Source organism: Natrix helvetica (genome assembly GCF_964273705.1).
Source record: "Natrix helvetica genome assembly, chromosome: 1".
Lineage (NCBI taxonomy): Eukaryota > Metazoa > Chordata > Lepidosauria > Squamata > Natricidae > Natrix > Natrix helvetica.
Genome location: NC_138548.1, coordinates 244,563,184 through 244,582,012, shown reverse-complemented (window position 1 = coordinate 244,582,012; position 18,829 = coordinate 244,563,184). Strand labels below are relative to the sequence as shown.

Sequence of the window (18,829 nt, the reverse complement as noted above, 5' to 3'; positions counted from 1 at the left end):
TCAGACATTTCTGAAATTAAGAGCCCAGCAAATGGAAATTAAGAATCATATTTTTTTTTCAACGATACTTTGGCTTTCAAAATCCTGTGCACAATACAAGCACAATATTTTAAGGTTTCAGTTATTAGAAAATAAATCTCTGGATTTAGAGCAAGCATGCATAGGATGACAACGCTTAATTATAAACTCTTAATTATTTCAGTAACCACAAATTAAATCCTTATCATGGAAAGTCAAAGGGAACTCAGCGATGCTGTGTATATAATTTAAACCAGAGCATTTGGATTTCAGATGGATTAGACTTTTTGACTTTGACAGCTCATTAGATGGTGACATAAAGCTCTGCCATTTGAGAGACTTTGAGTTCTGATTGTAGCATGTGCTTTGTGGACAGAACTACTTTGAAACCATTCAAAAGGCAGCCATCTTAATTATGAGACGCATGAAGGCTGAGTCCACTTCTACAAAACAATTGTAAAACATTACTGGACGTAACAGTCCTTTTCAGAGCTTCCACAGGTAGCTAAACTGAAGTTCCCATGAGCCCTGTCTGTACTACAGGTAGTCCTCGACTTACAACAGTTCATTTAGTGACTGTTCAAAGTTACAACAGCACTGAAAAAGTGACTTGTGACCATTTTTTAGACATGACAGTTGCAACTTCCGCATGGTCACATGATTTTCATTTGGACGCTTGACAACTGAATCACATTAATGATAGTTGCAGAGTCCCAGAGTCATCTAATCCCCTGTTGCGACCTTCTGACAAGTCAAATCAATGGGAAAACCAGATTCACTTAACAACGGTGTTATTATTTAAGAACTGCAACGATTCACTTAACAAATGTGGCAAGAAAAGTTGTAAAATGGGGCAAAACTCACATTTTTCACTTAACAAAATAAATTTTGGATTCAATTGTGGCCGTAAGTTGAGGACTACCTGTATTATGTGACTATAGTAAATAGGACTCTTCTCAATATTTCCAAGTATATCACAATACTTCCAAGTAGTTTTTCTCTCTCTTAAAAAAAAATGAACCAATGAAATGTAGTTCTGATAACTAATACTAATATTCCCCATTTGTATTTCCTCTTTCTAAAATTCCCTCCCACCTCTTCTGGACTAGAGCAATATAAACTCTCCAATCCCTTGTTTTTCTCAGCATCATCACACACTTGTTACACAAAGGTGATTCATTTGGCTGCATTTTGAGCAGGAGGTGCTGCTGCCAGTGACTTTTTAGGTCTTTTATTTGAAAAATTCCCCCCACGGCCGCAGTTCCTAGTCTAACGTTGAACTTCAAATGCTTTGGTATTATTGTACCAGATGAGGTGAAAAGGAAATCCTATACAGAGTTCTTGTAAACCACCCTTCACTTGTAACTAAAAGAACAGATTGCCACCAAACCAGAAAACATCTGTAATTTAGATTTTGAAACCAACTTGATGTCTCTTTTTGCATTCTGCATTACTCCAATGTCAGCCAGATTCAGGTAAGTTTTGCCCATATCTACATCTGGGAATGGGATTAAGAGCAGGATTTCACCAGGCCGTATAGGAGATTTATTTGCCAGTATTTCAAGATAATTATTCCTGGCTCAAGAATATAGGTAAGGACATAGGCAAGAATAGCTCACTGTTGCAACAACTGAGTATAGAGTACTTATTTTCCAAGAGGAAGCATTTACATGCCTGCGCCAGCAGATAATGGTTGTGGAAAACCAGTGTTTGTTCAGTCTCTTCCTGTTTTCAAAAGTTTGCCTTACATTCATTCTTTGGAGACTAAGTCAAGGGTCTGATTTTTAGAGATTGAGAGCACTTAGGTCACAGATATGGCAAGCCACCAGCACCTCTGAAAACCATGTTACTCTCAAGTGGTTACGGTGATGCTATTGCGTGATGCCAACGCTTCGTGCTGGCTTCCATTCTCACCTCCATTTGAAATTGTGCACATTTGTTCTTTATTTCTGCTGCACTTGTCCCTTGTCATGTTGGTATGATAGCCCTGCAAAACAGCCATACTTCTGCCAATCGGTAAATAGCTGCCAGTCGCTGCTCTGGATGAATGTAATGTGTCCCACTAGCCTTACCGTGTGTTTAGTTTCAGTCTTGTGTGTAGCAATGTCTTAGAAAAGTTCTGACTATGGTATTATTGCACTGTTGTTTTTCCCTTCTCTGTCCCTGTCTTTTCTTCCTGGCCATTTCAACAACTACTGTTCTGTCTGAAAACATTTTTTTCTGTCTCTCTTTTCTTCCTCCTTCTGTCTCTTCCATGGTCTCTCTTGCTTTCTCTCTTTCTCGATCCTCCCCCAACCCTCCTTTTCTCTCCCCTCCCTCCATTCCTCTCTCTTTGGCCTGGCCTATTCTTCTGCATGCTATTTGGCACTCCTCCCAGGAAAGACACTTGTTTGATACCATATCACTGCTGATCCAGGAATCTCTGGAAGGAGAGTTGAAGCTGATGGACAACCTGTCAGGCTCTGTATGCCATCATTATGCCCTTCCAACTACTGACACTTACAACCCTGAGAAACAGGTTAATATTATCAATTTCCAAAAGGGTTTCTTATTTGATATCAAATAGAGTTAGCTAAGAATGCCATCCGGTATGCATGCACCTGTGAGTTTCTCCCATTAAATTCAGCATTGCTTATTTCCTAGTAAACCTTCTAAGGATTGTGCTGTTGAATACAAGCTGTGGGTAAATGGATTTCTTCTTGTTGAAAATAGGCATTATTTTCAACCCGGTCTTATTAGCATTCAGTCATAAGCCTTGCTGAATTCAGGAGGATTTAATTCCATTCCTATGGAAGTGTAACCATAACTAAACACAAGCCAAGGATTTAGTAAACGAAAAAAACCATGCCAAAGTTTTCTTTCTGCATGTCTTGGATCCTTTATTCGATTTGCAAAGTGAAAAAATACAAAGTGCCATGCATGGCTTTCTCTCTCTTTTTGCAGAGGGCAAAACAGTTTCTGCGTAACAGTCCAGAAGGGGAAGATGGTATCATCTTACCAGTACTTTGGAGGGGTGGATTCTTCAGTTTAATTGCAGTTATTATTATTTTTAAATGCATGTACACATAGGACCAGTGAATTCTCCATTTGTTTCTATCTTTAGAAAATGATCATCAGACAAAGCTATGGAATTTAAACTTAAGAGGCAGATTCTTCTTCCTCCCCTCCCCCTAAACAAAATTGGAAAGGAATTCCACATGTACCTCTGAAACGATTTCTTTGTTCCCCTTTAAATTTTCCCTCCTAGAGTAGAACCTCTGGTCACGAATGCTTCTGACCAGGAACAAATTGGGTACTGACCCAAAAATTCAAACTTTTTTTTTCACAGCCGATTTCCCCTTCTGCACCAATTTTTTTTTCCTAAGCGTCAAATTTCCAAAATTAGGTTCGGGTGTATTTTCATGAACATGGCAATTTAAAGGGGGAAAATCAGCACTACCATAGAGTGTCTGGAGGTTAGAATCCAATGAAAAGCAATTTCCTGTAAAATAAACTAGTCTGGAATTGACCTGGACAGCTTCTCTATAACTGTAGGGATAAACGTGTTGATTTTTCAATTCATCTGCATGAAACCTAAGCTGAAAGTTGTGGGCTGTGTTACATGTCAACAAATGAAGAACTGGCCTGCTTGTAACTGGAGATCCAGATAAGTGGGGATGGCCAAGAAAATGTATTAGAGATTCTTGGCACTTTGTTCAGTACATTCACTGGGACAAAAGGGCTGATGTAACTTAACATTTCAAATATTAAATTAATACTTAATTTTGGTATCAAAAGGAAGCTCCTTTCCTTTCTCCTTTCAAATCCAATTCTGACTGAGCTAAAATAATCTAATTACAGTAAAGCAATAACATCCTGTTAAAATACAGTGGAGCAGATACATCCAAAATACATAGAGACTGAGAGTTTACAAAATTGCTGTAAGCTTGGTTTCTTCATTCAACAAGCTTTGGGGAAGCCTTTGTAGCAATATACTAGAATCTGATAAGGCTCAATGTGCTTGTCTGAAGTGCTCCACCTGTAATCTTTTCCCACTGTTTTTCCCACTAACCCAGTTTCTTGATTACAGTTTTTGAAACTGCAACATTTGCAGACAGTTCTTTGCAAACCCAATTGTCATGATCAACATATTCTTTTTTTAAAAAACATTCTTATTTCATATGCATTTGTATCTGTTATGTTATGTAAGACTGCCAACAAAGTTTCTCTCAGGAGCGGGGACAGGCATATGATACTTAAATTTCCTTTCTGGTAGCCCTTAGAACAAGGGGTGGGTTGCTGCTGGCATTATTGCCGGTTTGCTTCGTGCGTACCTTGCATGCGCGCCTGCCGTGCATTGCTTATGCATGCGCAGTTGCCTGTAAATTGTTCTGCACATGCGCAGAACATTATAAAATGCCTAAAAAACATGCTGGCATGGGCAACTGGGGGACTGGTTCGGGGGCGTGGCCAGCCTGTCGTCCCTACCAGTTCAGCAACCCAATCCCAATTTCCACTACCGGTTCACCCGAACCGGTGGGAACTGGTAGCAACCCACTTCTGCTTAGAACTCTCCTTGATCATAAATGTTGAAAACAAATAGCACAAATTCTAATAATTTCCAATCATTTTTGAGATTTTTTTCCAAAAAAGATCATCAAAACTCTGAAATAGAATGATCACATTGAAATGCCAGCCCTCTCCTATAATTTCTCTCTACCTTCCATGTGTGAGCCACCAGCTGAGAACACGTATTTATTTTATTCATATCATTATTCCTGTAAAGAGATTTAGTTTGCTTAATGAAACATCAATCTGCCAGTAAGATTTCCTAGTAGTTCTGATTATAGATACCTTAGTATATTAATTATAGTTTGATTGATCATTGAATTAAATTTGCAGATGGATAAGGATAATACTCCTGAAGCAAGTCTTAGATTTTCCCTTAAATGATGCATACAGATATCCTAAAAGATATAATCACAGAAGAGTACTTGTTTCCTAGGTGAGAAAAAAACTTTATCAACTCACAATTACTGAAATCAACTAATTTAAATGATTAAATTAAACATGAGTTAAGATTTCTTTTCTTCTCATTCAATCATGTCCAATTCTCAGAGACTGCTTAGGCAAGTCCCTGCAGTTTTCTTAGCAATGTTTTTCAAAAGTGATTCCTTCAGCTTCCTTCCAAGAGCTGAGGAAAAGTAACAAGCCCAAGATCACCTAGCTGGCTTTGTGCCTAAGGCAACAGTACAACTTACAGTCTCCAGGTTTCTAGCTTGGTGCCTTAAACCTACGCCAAACTGGCTCTCTAAAGTTCTTACTAGAAGCCTTTTCAAAGTTTGTCAGCTCACTAAATAGCAGAAAATTTATCAGGAGGAGAACAACCAGACCTATATGTCAAAGTGCCTATCACAGCAATCTCCCCAACAGGTAGTTTGCACCTGGGCCAGACTAGATAAGGTTCAATGGCTTTCAAGGTGGATTAAAACTTGCCCTCTTATGTCTGGGAAAAGATTCCAGACTAAATCCTCACTTGACTCCTCCCCCTGGTTTGGCCACTCCCTCTCCAACAAAATTATAACATTTTTTTCATCCTGATGATAAGGCAAAGTTATTATGATGCAGCAATTTATATGATCCCAGCTCCATTTATCTGTGCTGGAAGATTGACCTTCACTGTAGAGCGGGGGTGTCAAATTCAAGGTCTGTGGACCAGATATGGCCCATGGGGTACTTAGATCTGGCCTGCGGGCCACCCTGGAAGCAGGAAAGGGCTGTCCTGTGGTGCCTCTGCTAGCAAAAACATTGCTCGGGAGGGCCACGTGTCCCCCCCCCCAGCTCTGTTTTCACTTGCAGAGCGCTGCAGAAGGCCATCCTGGCTGAAAACAGGACCCGGAGGGCCACATGTGCCCCTCCTGAGCTCTATTTTTGCTTGCAGAGGGCCACACACACCCCATCCTGGCTACGCCCATCTGGCCCCCCAAGGTCACACACAACCTCGATGCGGCCCTCAATGAAATTGAGTTTGACAACCCTGCTGTAGAGAAAAGATATAATAGTTCAGGGGAAATTTTCTCTGAAATATACTCACGAAATCAATTTTCCTTTTTATCAGCTGAAGTAATAAGTAATAATATCAGTCTGGAAGCTTCATTTCCAAGAATAATTTAAGATGTCAGCCACCCAAACAGACCAGAGAGGAAAGATAACAAGATGAGCTAACTCTATTTTATTGGAAGGCTACGTTAACAGAACCTTGCAAGTCCAAATGCACAGCTCTTCCACCATTACTTTTTACTGCCTGATAACTTAGGCCAGGGGTGTCCAAACTTGGGAACTTTAAGACTTGTGGACTTCAACTCCCAGAATTCTTAAGACTTGTGGACTTCAACTCCCTGACTTAGGCAAATCCTTTCTTCCTTTTCTGCCCTTTATCCAGCTGCAGCCCCCACCCCTCTTTATGTGATTGTTCCCTAGGCAGCATCTCTTTCCCTCATCTCCCAAGGTCATTCTCATATACCTTTATATCTAGCTACTTTCCATGGGCCAGAGGGGAGTTGAGAGGAAAATTTCAAGATAGTTTCTGTACTGTCCATTTCCAAAATGTTTTGCCCTAAGTGACAGTAAAGAATTATTATTTTAATTTTTATTGATGATAGCATGATAATCTGTCTTATTCAAATTGATGTAGTATTTAGTTCTCAATATCAGGTCCATTTACTACCAAATCAGAATTTGTAGGAAATCCTTCATAAATTTTGTAATTTTCAGTTAACAATTCTATTCTTAGACTCCAAATCCTCCTTACAGCAATTATCATTGAGTGAAATTCAGCAACTTTCTTACATATTTCAGGCAAATGGGAAATTAACAGGAAACAAAGATTTTCTTCCATTCGGTCAATCCAGTCAGCCAGTTTACATCTGTATTAATATAGAGAACCAAAATTGATACCTGGAACAGACATGCAGAATTCATACTATGGATTTTTTTTTCAAATAGGGATACAGACAGTCTTAGAGAAGGATATTATTGTACCTGCAGTCCAGAATTGTGGATGACATGGCATAAAGCATAGCTTGTAAAAAAAGCTATTGTGTACTAAACAGACAAAATATTACTAAAGCAATTAACTATCTTAAACAATCTTCTGCACAGATGGTGCTTATAATAGTACAGTGCTAAAATTCTATGCCTCTGTAGATTAGTTTCAAGTGCACAAGCTTATTTTTGATGTCATGCTGCTCTATCTCTGTTGAATTTTAAAAAATGAAGTGAAAAACCACAGTAATTTCAATCTATAACTATATTTTTCCAAGGGGAAATGAACTTGCCCATAAGAATTAAGGGTGCATAAGAGTCTTCTATGCAATTTACTTTTAGCCAATATTTTAGCTGACAAGTTCTCATACATACCTCTTTATCAGAAACCTACGGTAATTGCAATCTGGGAAAGCATTGGAATGCACCAATGGACGTGAAACATCACTGTTGTAAATTTAGCCTGGACTATTTCTAATGCTGCGTATGCACCATAAAGCATCAGGCTTGGTACCTTTGCCTTAAAGGCTTTTACTGCTTCAGGGGCAAAATTATTGCCTTTGCTGCTGGCAAATTGAGTTGGAAGGGGTTTTTGTTTTGTTTTTTGCACATATACATTTGGTTCTTCCACATTAAAGAGGGTTTGGAAGATAACTTCTGCATGTTTAAAATCATTCACTTGCTCTATGGTGAGATTATTTATCTTCCAATTATGTATTTATCTGCTACATGTCTTGGTAAAGATTACCAAGAATATTTTGTTTTGGTGTAATAGTTATTTAAATTTTCTTTGTTATAGTACATTGTTAATTGCAAACTCTACCTTAGGTTCAACTGGGATAAGGATAAAATCACTGTGTTACTCATTTTTATTTAACTTGAGCAAGAGAATTAATATAAAGATTAAGTAATGCGAGCAAGTATATCGCTTTGCTTGCTTGCTTCTTGAAATCTAAGATTGGATATACAATTTGGAGAGGTCCATCTGACTTTCATATAGGTATTTTCTTATAGTGTAATAATCTACAGTAGAAGAAACTAACTTAGCTTATAGTTTCTGGCCTAATATTGAATCAAATGGTGCTTCAAATCAAGCACCTTGAAACTTAAATATATGCCTCAGTGGTGGATTGCAAATATTTTTACTACCAATTTGAGTGCTCTCACACATGCGCGTGCAACGCTTCTGTGCATGTGCAGAAGTGTCCGGGCAGGAGGGCGGGGCCTCCCACTGCCGCTACTACCAGTTTGGCTGAACCGGGCCAAACCAGGAGTAACCCACCACTGATATGCCTCAATTTTTTGATAAAACAAATTAAGAGTCTGGCCAATTAACTTGAAACTATCTTGAAACATTAATTTTTTCAAACAATTATTGGGAGGCATTTTTTTTACAGCAATGGGAGTAAAATTTAAGAGATATAAGATATAGAGAGAGCCAGTTTGGTTTAGTGGTTAAGGCTAGAAACTGGGAGACTGTGAGTTCTAGCCCTGCCTTAGCCACATAAGTCAGCTGGCTGACCTTGGCCCACTCACTCTCAGCCCAATTCAACTCATAGGGTTCTTGTTATGGGGAAAATAGAAGGAGGAAGGAGTATTAGATGTATTCACTACCTTGAATTGTTTATAAAAAAACAATAAAGGTGAGAAATAAATAAACAGGTAAATTTAAGACATAGGTTTATTGGATATGCATGAAATAATTGAAGAATAGTCACTCAGATCTTTAAGGTAGACCAGGGCAGGAAACATAAACTGGAGCTCTTTATTGATATAGGATATACAATAGTAACAATCTTGAAAGCCTGACAGCATTTCCTTTCTTTCCCCTCTTATGCTGAAGGGAATCAAGGCAGAATCACTTCATGTTTCTTTCTAACCCTTTCTTCATTTCCTAGGGTAGTTCATGTTTCGCTGACTTCTACATTCCTTCTCCAAGGTCACTTCTGTGGTTCTCTATGTGTCCTGCCTTTAACCATGCTGATGGTGTGATTAAAGGAGTGTGTAATCTATCTCCCCTTGACCTTGAGACTTGGAATGGAGAGTTCCTCTTTATTTTTGTTTGTTTGTTTGTTTCTTGAAATTGCTTATTTCCTGGCAAAGAAAAGGGGGCTTGAAAAAAACATTACTCTTCATAGAAAACATGGTGCTTGGTATATGAATTCCAGTTTTGAGTATGAATTTCACCTACCCATTGTATATAAAATTAAGGAATCAGTGAAATCATAATTGCTAACCCTGTCTGATGTGACATAAAATTTAAAAAAGATTACATTGAACACTTGACACTTAAATGCAGAGGCTAGATCCAGTGTGTTGTGGTAAGAGTTCTTCTGCAATGGTCCTGCTGAACCTGGGAGAGCAAAGCTTTTAGAAGGCAAGGATTGGCAACTCTTTCAGATTTCAGAGACTCGGTTTTGTGTGATTCCAGGTGCTTCTTCTCCACCAAAGCACGAGCCAAAATCTCATGAGATTGTTAATTTGAAGAGTTGTGCAACTTTTAAATTCAAGTTGCTTCAACGTTGCTTCAAAATCATTTTAACTGGAGTCGGTTGCACAATTTGGGGAACCGCAGTTATGCTGGCACCCAAAGGCTCTGTGTTGCCAAGCTTTGTGACAAAGCCCAGGGTTCCTTCTCTTCCAAATATGGGGGATCATTGCCTTTTTAGGTGCAATCAGATTTGCCGTAGTTTGCGGAGTATAAGATGCACCGGAGTGTAAGAAGCACCAAGATTTTAAAGAGGCAAATTTTTAAAAGTTTTTACACTCTGCAGAACTCCCAAAAATGGCTCATTTTTTGTCAAAAAAAAAGGGCATGCATAGTCTTTAGTAGCCTTACAGAGTGCTCCTGGGGGCTGGGGGGGCAAAAATGAGCAAAAAATGGCCCGTCTTTCGCTCATCTCTGCCCTCCCCAGCCCCCAGGAGCACTCTGCAAGGCTACTAAAGACTATCCATGGCCATTTTTGCAAAGGGGGCGGGAGGCCAAAAATGCTGTATTCAGTGTATAAGATGCACCCAGATTTCCACCCTCTTTTTTGAGGGGGAAAAGGTGCGTCTTATACTCCAAAAATATGGTAATTGTATGGTTCATTGTTCCTCAGTTTGATACATTTTTTTAAAGCAAAAAAACAAACAAACCCTGAAAATATCTGAGACAGTAACTTCCAGAAAGACAGTTTTGCCCTGGTGTTTTGAAATCTGGAGCTAGAGAATTATACTTTTGAAAATAATGTATCATTTAAATGTAATTGGGATGGTTTTTAAACGTTCTGGAGATGCTGGCCCTTTGATCCCTCAACGACAATATCCTCAGTGCAGTTTGTGGCTTCCATTTTGCTTATTTGTAAGCCTGATTAAAAGAATTAGGAAAAAAAGGGAAGAAGGGCTGGGGGGGAGGGGGGAGTTCAGTCGCTTTTCCTGAGGATCCTAGCTACAGAATAATGAGCATGACATAAATGCACTTAATAGCACAGGAAGCACCTCCATGTTTAAAGGATAATGATTGTGGTAATCGCTTTCTTTTTTCTCAAAGACATGCATATGTGTCCTGGTTTCTTATGTTTGATCATCTCTCCCTTGTTTAGATCCCTCTAGCTGAGATGGAGGCTTTGTCTCTGACGTCAGATATTCTCTCTGAAAATTCCTGGTCCTTAGCTTTGACGGATGACTCTTTACCTGATGATAATAACACGCTCTTACTTAATGCCCTGGAGAGCAATGTACATACACTGGTCGCTGTATTTTATGATGTTTACAGGGTTCTAAATACTGTGGTCAAGAGGGTAATAACAGCTATGGCATTTTCAGATGAGCAATTCTTAACCTTTTATTAGCATCAAGAAATCTGTTCCATTGGGATTACCCTCAATGCTGCCTCTGAGGTTGTATTTGTACTCTTTCATTATGGGTATCAGCCACTAAGAAAATCAGATTCTCTTGAAAAGCATATCAAGCCACATCAAAGTGATTGCATTGCTTACAGATATGTGGAAAATGTCATGATATAACGATCCCACTTTTGAATCCAAACTGGGGTACAAACAGGTGTCTAGGAAGTTTTGCAGGCAACGCCTTTTACTGTTTTCTCAACTTGTACTCTTTAAGTTTTTAATCAAGAATGGCTTTTTAAAACATTGTGAGACATGTTTACCAGTATTTTGAGCCCTGCTTTAACCATCTCCTCCTGAAACATTAGATATTATGCTGCTTAATAGCAATCAAATGCTTTATTTCTGCTGTACAATAGGCATAACTCCTTCCCAACATTAAGTGGATCCATTCTTATTTTACTCTTGTTCACATATCTACTTTTAAGCTGTGTGTTGGGTTGATGAATTCTCTTATCATTTTAGTAGATTGCCATAACAGTTATTACTTAAGTGGGACACATATCTTTTAAACCGTGACAATATTTCCCATCATGCTTCATGGCATCATTTGCAAAAGACTTAGAAGGCTTCGGTGAAAGTTTTCGAATGGTTAATTTCCATTCAAAATGAGATACTAAATGAAGGGGAGCATTTTACTGTCTATCAAGATCAATCATAAAGTAGGATTATGGCTCTGGCAAACTCTAAACTCCTGTAGATTACTTGCATCAAATTAAAAGTCAATCCAGTCACTTGACAAAAATATTAAGATCTCTTACTTCATGCAAACTGTAGAAGCTTGTAAACAAGTGTAAATATTATTTAAGAATGCATACCTTCAATATTAATAATTCAAATTGCTTTAATTTGAATTACTTTTATGTTATTGCATAATATAAAAAAATATTTCAATACTCTCATACAATTGAGAAACCTACATTTTTAAAATGTGGCCCTTTAATTTTTAAAATATTTTGGAAGAGTTCAGTATATTACAAAATTCATCTTCTTTTTGTTTTAATGCCAGTTTCAGATATATATCACATATATAAAATCAGTTTTATTTCTTCATAGGGAACTATGGGTATAACTGCACCAACTGTTTTTCACAGTATATTAAATTAGCAAATGTTATGGGTGTCTTATAATATTTAGACTTAATCTGACTCCTTATCCCCTTATCTCAGTATGATTTATTCATAAAAAAGTGAGTTCTTCATAAAACTGATACTAATTAAGATTGGAATTTAAATACAACAATGGAAAACATTCTCTATTGCTTTTCATCTAAGCTATCAGGTCATTCTTACTCCAACAAGACCTAAGAACTTGTTGTATTTATTATTAACAGCATATTTATATTGACTAATTTATTAATCTCCATGGAAACTTTCACTTTTGTTGTTTCAAATTGTACAGTATCCAATTATTTTACAGTTCTATAATTCGGCAAAGTTAAATATCTAAGAACACATGGTGCATTCATTTTTATTTTTCTGAAAAATCAATGTTCTACAAGATTGGGTTGGATCTAGACTAAATCATATCATGCCTTATTGAAATTAAAGGGTCTTACGTTAGTAATGAGTACTACATCTATTCTTAAGTATCTGAAAGGTTTTTCAGAAAGAAGAACATTTTAGATGCCAAACCGAATGACATCCTGCAACTAGTCCTTCTATCCGATTTTAACAGATTTCTATTTCTGCTAAGAGAAATGAAACCATGGGGAAAGTAGGAATGGTTCTGAAGGAAGAGTGATGGAAACCTTATTTGGAAGTAACCTGTCTCTACTTAGGCTAAAAGTATTGTTAGAAGAGCAAATGTATGCAGAAAGCAAAGATAATAAAAGTCTTTTAAAAATACTATATGTAGACAACAGATGGAGTAGCTGATATAGATATATTCAAACCATAATGAATGTCAATTTTATCTTGTCAAATGAAATTCCACAAATTGTGCATATATTCATTGAAGCTGTCTGGGCATAGCCCAGTATTTGCCATGAAATGAAATATATCACTGCAGTAGGGAGGGAAAGATAATTGACATAGCGATTCAACTGATTTTAATTGAATTAGGATATCATCTAATTTAAGAAATAAAAAAAGACTTGATAGTCGTGTACAATGCATTTAACTCTTTTTATCTGAATCATTAGCTATAGATGAATCTAATATCTAAATCCTTAATTGAAACCAGAGTTAAATTTGTTCTATGTATTAAAGAAATTAAAAACCATTGGTTAAATCTACTGCATAATATGTACGCTATTTATGTTTTGTTTCACTATGAATTAGATTAGAAAATCATTACAAGATTTTCTAACAGATTGTTTTTCAGCTATTATGAAAACTAGAACGAGACCAGAGACTTTGGTAACAGTACATTTTTATTATTTAGATTATTTTTTTATTTTAAAATGTATTTTCCTTATTGTTGAAAATACATTATCAATGTTCTTTTGTAATTCTGCTTGTAGATGCAGGCATTTTTTTAAAGCAACACAAAATCAAGGTCACAAACAGAATATGCATTCTATAATAGTAGTAGTATAGCCTTTATTGTCATTGTACATCATGTATATAACGAAATTGTCTGTAGGCAAACATAGCTCCCTTTTTGTTAAGAAAATTAACTAGAATTATGAACGGATTCCTGCGAAAGCTTCCTTTGAGCAGGAAGAGATTGAAAAGATTTGTATTACCGATTTAAAGGACTAAAGTTTTGCAAAGCATGCAATTGTTAACCAAGCCTTGAGGCATGATGCTTGTTCAATTAATCCCGAAATAGTCATGGTTTATTGTTGCAATGTTGTTTCTCTGTTCCCCTGTATTGTATATTTTGTTCTTAATGTAGTTCATTCTGTGTGTGGTGCTTTAGTAATAGTAAAAATGTAAGATTATTGCTTCCCGGTCAACTCATTTGTGCAATTTCATTTGGTTATACTAGAAGTTGTACAGCCTAATAAATTGCATGCTCACCACATTTCGTGTCTGTTGCAGTGGTTGTTGCCACAGTTCCAATAAACACATGGGGTTTTTTCCACTTCTGTGACATTCTCTTTCTCTCTTTTTCTTTTTTTAGACCGATCTTCCTTCCATTAATGATCCCCTGATTCTCTCATCAAACCAGGATCTGCTGAGAGTAGGGAAGACTTCTGTGGGCCGCACCCACTCTCTGCCGAATGACAGCTATATGTTTCAGGTGCCAGGTGCTGGCCCCTATGATGCTGGCCCCTTGGGAGAAAAAAACTCATCTCATCAAAAATCTCAGTCTGGTACGAAGCATTTGCCTCAAAAAAAATATTATTATTTTTTAAACATACAAATGTGGTTTTCCAGCTAAAGCTTTATGGAAGTGTTAGTTTGTGTGCTTTTGTTAGCCTTGGATATAATTTGCAAGCTGCATGGAAGAGTATAGCGCTGAGACCGAATTTCTGGATCAGAAATGAACAGCTAAACTCGGAGGGGGAGGGGGATCCTACCAGTTTAACAACCAGTTCGCTGAGTGCGTGCTTCAAAAATTCACCTTCCGCATTACTGCTAGCGAGGAGAACAGCTGAGGCGCAGCAATCCACTCTGCCGCGCCAATCAGCTGGGCTTCGGAAAAGGAAACAGATGAGTATAGCCCAGGGGCGGGGGAGGGCACTTCAAATTCAGAGTGAACCTGTTCGCTCCCAGCTGATAGTCAGAGCTAATGGCTCATCCGAACCAGTTCGAACCGATAGAATCCCACCCCAAGCTAAGCTCCCTTTGCCAAATTGAATGGTCCTTGTGCATAAATCCCCACAAATCCTCACTGGCTTGAAATGGAAATGGATGATGAGGATAAGAAGCAGGCTGGGCTAACAAGAACGCTTAATTTCTTGCTACAACCTCTTCTACAAAGTTCTATTTGAAATAGCATGGCAACTATTTAGACCAGGGAAGAATGAAAAACCACCTGCCTCATGTTGTTTTACCACTCCAAATTGGCCCACCTGAAACAGCTTTTTCCATGAACCATACACCCATGTAACGCAGAGCAAGGCCCTTATTTTTTTAAAATAACCGGATCTTTTTTAGGGATGGCTCCTTGCTCAAAATCTTTTGATTGTTAAGCTTGTCCTTCGCAGCCGTAAGTATATTCATCAAGTCATTTCATGTCATCACTTGTTTTCTCCATTGTGAAATATCTTAGGTGTAGGCTCTTTTTAAGACGTGAAAATTGGAACTCAAACTTGCTAGATTAATTTACAGCGGATGCTAGGACATCACCCCCGCCCCCCCAAAAAAACTTAAGGCTCCCATGTGATATTGCCACCCCTTCTTCCTCACACAATGAAAGCTGTGAATGTCGCTGTGACACTGCTGCAAATTCTGCCTAACCCAGCACAGAGCGGTGGAATAGGTGGAGAAGAAATATATACGAGAACAATCAGACTGCACCTCAAACAATAGTACAGGAGTGTTGCAGGACTGTTATTGTGTGTGGCAGCCCTTCATTAGCCACTCTACCTTGTTTCAGACTGAGTACTGCTCTCCCTTAGCAGTAATGTGACGTGAGATAGGACAACATCTGTACAGCAGTCGTTTTTCTAAAGTGTTGAAATTGCACAATCACCTCTCTGCCATGAAAAGCAATCTTATTAAAGTCCCAGGAAGAAGAACCAAGACTTTCTTAACAAGAATCCTAGGGGGTGGTCTGAGACTAGTTTCTCTCCTCAACCGTTTCTCGGAAAGCCCTTTCCAGGATCCAGGAGAATTTATTGTCAAGTGCCATCACCCAGCACTTGAGAATACTGTTCAGAATGGTACAATATATGAAGAGGTTAGTGGAAGGATATTAAAATTTGCATATTAATGAGAACACTTGCTATTTAGCAGCAGGAATAAAAATGCTGAAACTATAGCTATTAAGCAAAGCACGTGTACCTTGGCACTTTAAGCTCAGCATACAATAAGGTAAAAATCACGTGCAGTATTCAACATAGCGTAACGTAAGAGTTCATAAAATGATCCACGTGTAAAATGTCAAAATCGAGGAATCAAGCTTGATTTCAGGGCAGCACAACAAAAACAAAATCTAAAAACAACAGCACCGCTAGAGGCTTATGCAATATCAGCCTAGTTCGGAACTCAACAGAAAAGTGAAGTTTTATAATAAAGATGAACTAACATGTAGACATAGCATATTTTTTTTAAAAAAATGCTAAGAGTATCCATAATTTATGTTTGCATATGAATATAAATGATATTTATAAACCAACCATGAATCACAGTTCCCTAGGCAGTGTATAAATTTCTTGGCAATACAGGATAAAATAAAAAAGTAGCAATGTATTTCATATAATAATAAAAACCATAATAAACACAGCAGCTAAAGTCCCAGTAGAACAGGGGTGTCCAAACGTGGCAACTTTAAGACTTGTGGACTTCAACTCCCAGAATTCTGGGAGTTGAAGTCCACAAGTCTTAAAGTTGCCACGTTTGGACACCCCTGCAGTAGAACCTACATCAAAACAATATTCTATTTTCCCATAATACCTGGGACATGATACGCCAAACTCTAAAATAGTCTCCTCAAATTCCTGGAAAAATAAAAATGCCCAAGGATCAATGTGAAGACTCTCAGCAAAAAATCATATGCCTTTTAATTGCTTCCAAAACAAAACACAGGGAGTCTTCAACTTACAACATTTCATTTAGTGAACATTCAAAGTTACGACGACACTAAAAAAAGTGACTTATGACCATTTTTCACATATATGACCACTGCAGCATCCCGATGGTCATGTGATTTACATTCGAAGGCTTGACAATTTGTTCATAGTTATGAGGGTTGCAGCGTCCTAACGTCATGTGATCCCTTTTTGCGACTTTCCGACAAGCAAAGTCAATGGGGAAGCCAGATTCACTTAACAATCGTGTTACTAATTTAGCAACTGTAGTGATTCATTTAACAAATGTGGCAAGAAACTTTGTAAAATGGGGCAAAACTCACTTAACAAATTTCTCATTTGGCAACATAAATTCTGGAGTCAATTGTGGTCATAGGTTGAGGGCTACCTGTTGGTCTTTTTCATTCAGCATTCACAAAAATATAGAAATTCAGTGGAAGATGGGTTTCTTTCAGAAGAAAGTGCTTTAAATGCCTTTCAGTATTTTAAAAGCAAGTAAGCGCTTACCTGTTCTGTGTTCATTTGTTTTCAGAAGCAGCCCATTTTGTTTGTGTCACTAAAGATTTGCAAAGATGGTGGAATGCAAGAACAAGTAGCCATAAAAACTTAAATAATTTCCTTCCCATCCCCTCCATTGCTAGATTATAGGTGAAAGGATAAGACCTGCTGTAGTTTGCTTAACCTCAAAATAATAATGGCAAATTAATCTCAAAATGATAGTGGCAAGTTTGGAACACCCATCCCCAGGAGACCCCCTGCTTGATGCTCAGTCTGCCCATCTCCTCATAGCAAGAAATGTTTTCTACTATTATTTGGCTCATTTTTCCAAGCAGAAGGTGCACTTCTAAACGAAGCCCTAAGTCTATGTTTGACTTAATCTGTAAAACCACGTTTATTCCTCAAGAATGTCTGTGGGAACTTCTTAGTCTAGAGTCTACCATCTCTGTTGTGCATGCTTCTCAGGTCAAACTCCAGAAAGCCAACTTCAGAGTCAAGAAGGTCTCTGGAAAGGAGTAGAAATGGTGCCGAGGAAGCTCTGCATGTTCTTAGGATGCCTCAGTAGCTGGGTCATCATCACACATGCTTCCCGTGGCAGAGAAAAATGTTTCAGGGGACCAGGGAAGCAGTGCTATGGGTTCATTAAACACAGAGCCAAAATACTTGAGTTAAGATACTATGTGTGTGTCTGTGTCTGTGTGTGCACAGGCACGTGGGCGCACACACCTTCAGACTGCCTGGACTCCTGGCAAGGTTTTTCAGAATTGCATTGCCCTTGCCTTCTTCTTTCAAGGGCTGGCAGAGAGACTGGCCCAAGGTCACCCACATGGCTTAAGACCAAACTAGGCCTCACAGTCTCCTAGTTGATAGCCTGGTGCCTTAACTACCACACCAAGCTGACTCTCTTAAGACTAGTCTATAGGAAAAGAACGGTGAGGACGGACACACTTGTTGTGTACATGCCTACACAACCTTGACAAAAGAGGGAGCATTCAATTTTGGGAATCCGCGCCTGCAGTAGCAAGCAAATAATACAGTTCAGATGTGATTTGACCACTGAGAACAGGCAGGGGAAAAAAATGAGATGAGATTGTTCACCTGGAATCAAATCTATAGAGCAGTAATGGCTGACCTTTTTGTCACCGCATGCCGAAAGCACATAATGCAATGTGTTTGCGACACACACACACACACCGTGCACCCCACCCCTGTGCGTGTGTGCGCCACCCCTGCAAATGCACTCCCCGCACATGTGTGGGTGTCTCCTGTTTGTGCCCCCCCCTTGCGCATGCATGGCAGAGATCCAAAAACCAGCTGGCCTGCGGGAGGCGCGTGCACATACGTGATGGAGCTGAGCTGGGGTGACGGCTCACATGTCCGCAGGGAGGGCTCTGTTGTGTGCCACCTGTAGCATGCGTACCATAGGTTCACCATAACGGCTATATGGTGTAAAATGGGGAGCGGGGATCCATGACTGTAGGCTTCTAACTAGACTGTACTCTTTGTTTGTGAATATTTTTCTCCAGACTTCTTTCCTCTCTGTTTATGAAGGCCAAAATGAAAACAGATATATGTATTTCATAACCCAGAAGTGAATTAGGAGCTCTTTGAGATCTTCCCCAAATAGGAAATCAAAGCATATGAATCAGAAATCAGGCTATTTCATGATTACAAATGATAATGTATTATTCATTTTAACTGTTTGTAGTACCTTTACACATCTGCAAGATGCAAAAACTTTTTCTTTAGTTCCATTCAA

The 18,829-nt window shown here is 38.5% G+C and overlaps 1 protein-coding gene across 3 annotated transcripts in view; it reads left to right on the top strand.

Moving 5' to 3' along the window:
• CACNA1G (calcium voltage-gated channel subunit alpha1 G) overlaps nucleotides 1-18,829 on the top strand; it is a 466,079-nt gene that overhangs the window by 432,738 nt on the left and 14,512 nt on the right. The window contains exons 32-34 of one of the 3 annotated variants that reach the window (XM_081937176.1): nucleotides 2,396-2,536; nucleotides 10,626-10,760; nucleotides 13,998-14,190. In XM_081937176.1, the coding sequence (XP_081793302.1) occupies nucleotides 2,396-2,536; nucleotides 10,626-10,760; nucleotides 13,998-14,190 (469 nt within the window). The remainder of the gene's footprint in view (nucleotides 1-2,395; nucleotides 2,537-10,625; nucleotides 10,761-13,997; nucleotides 14,191-18,829) is intronic. The other 2 variants (XM_081937177.1, XM_081937178.1) reach the window with 2 other exon arrangements.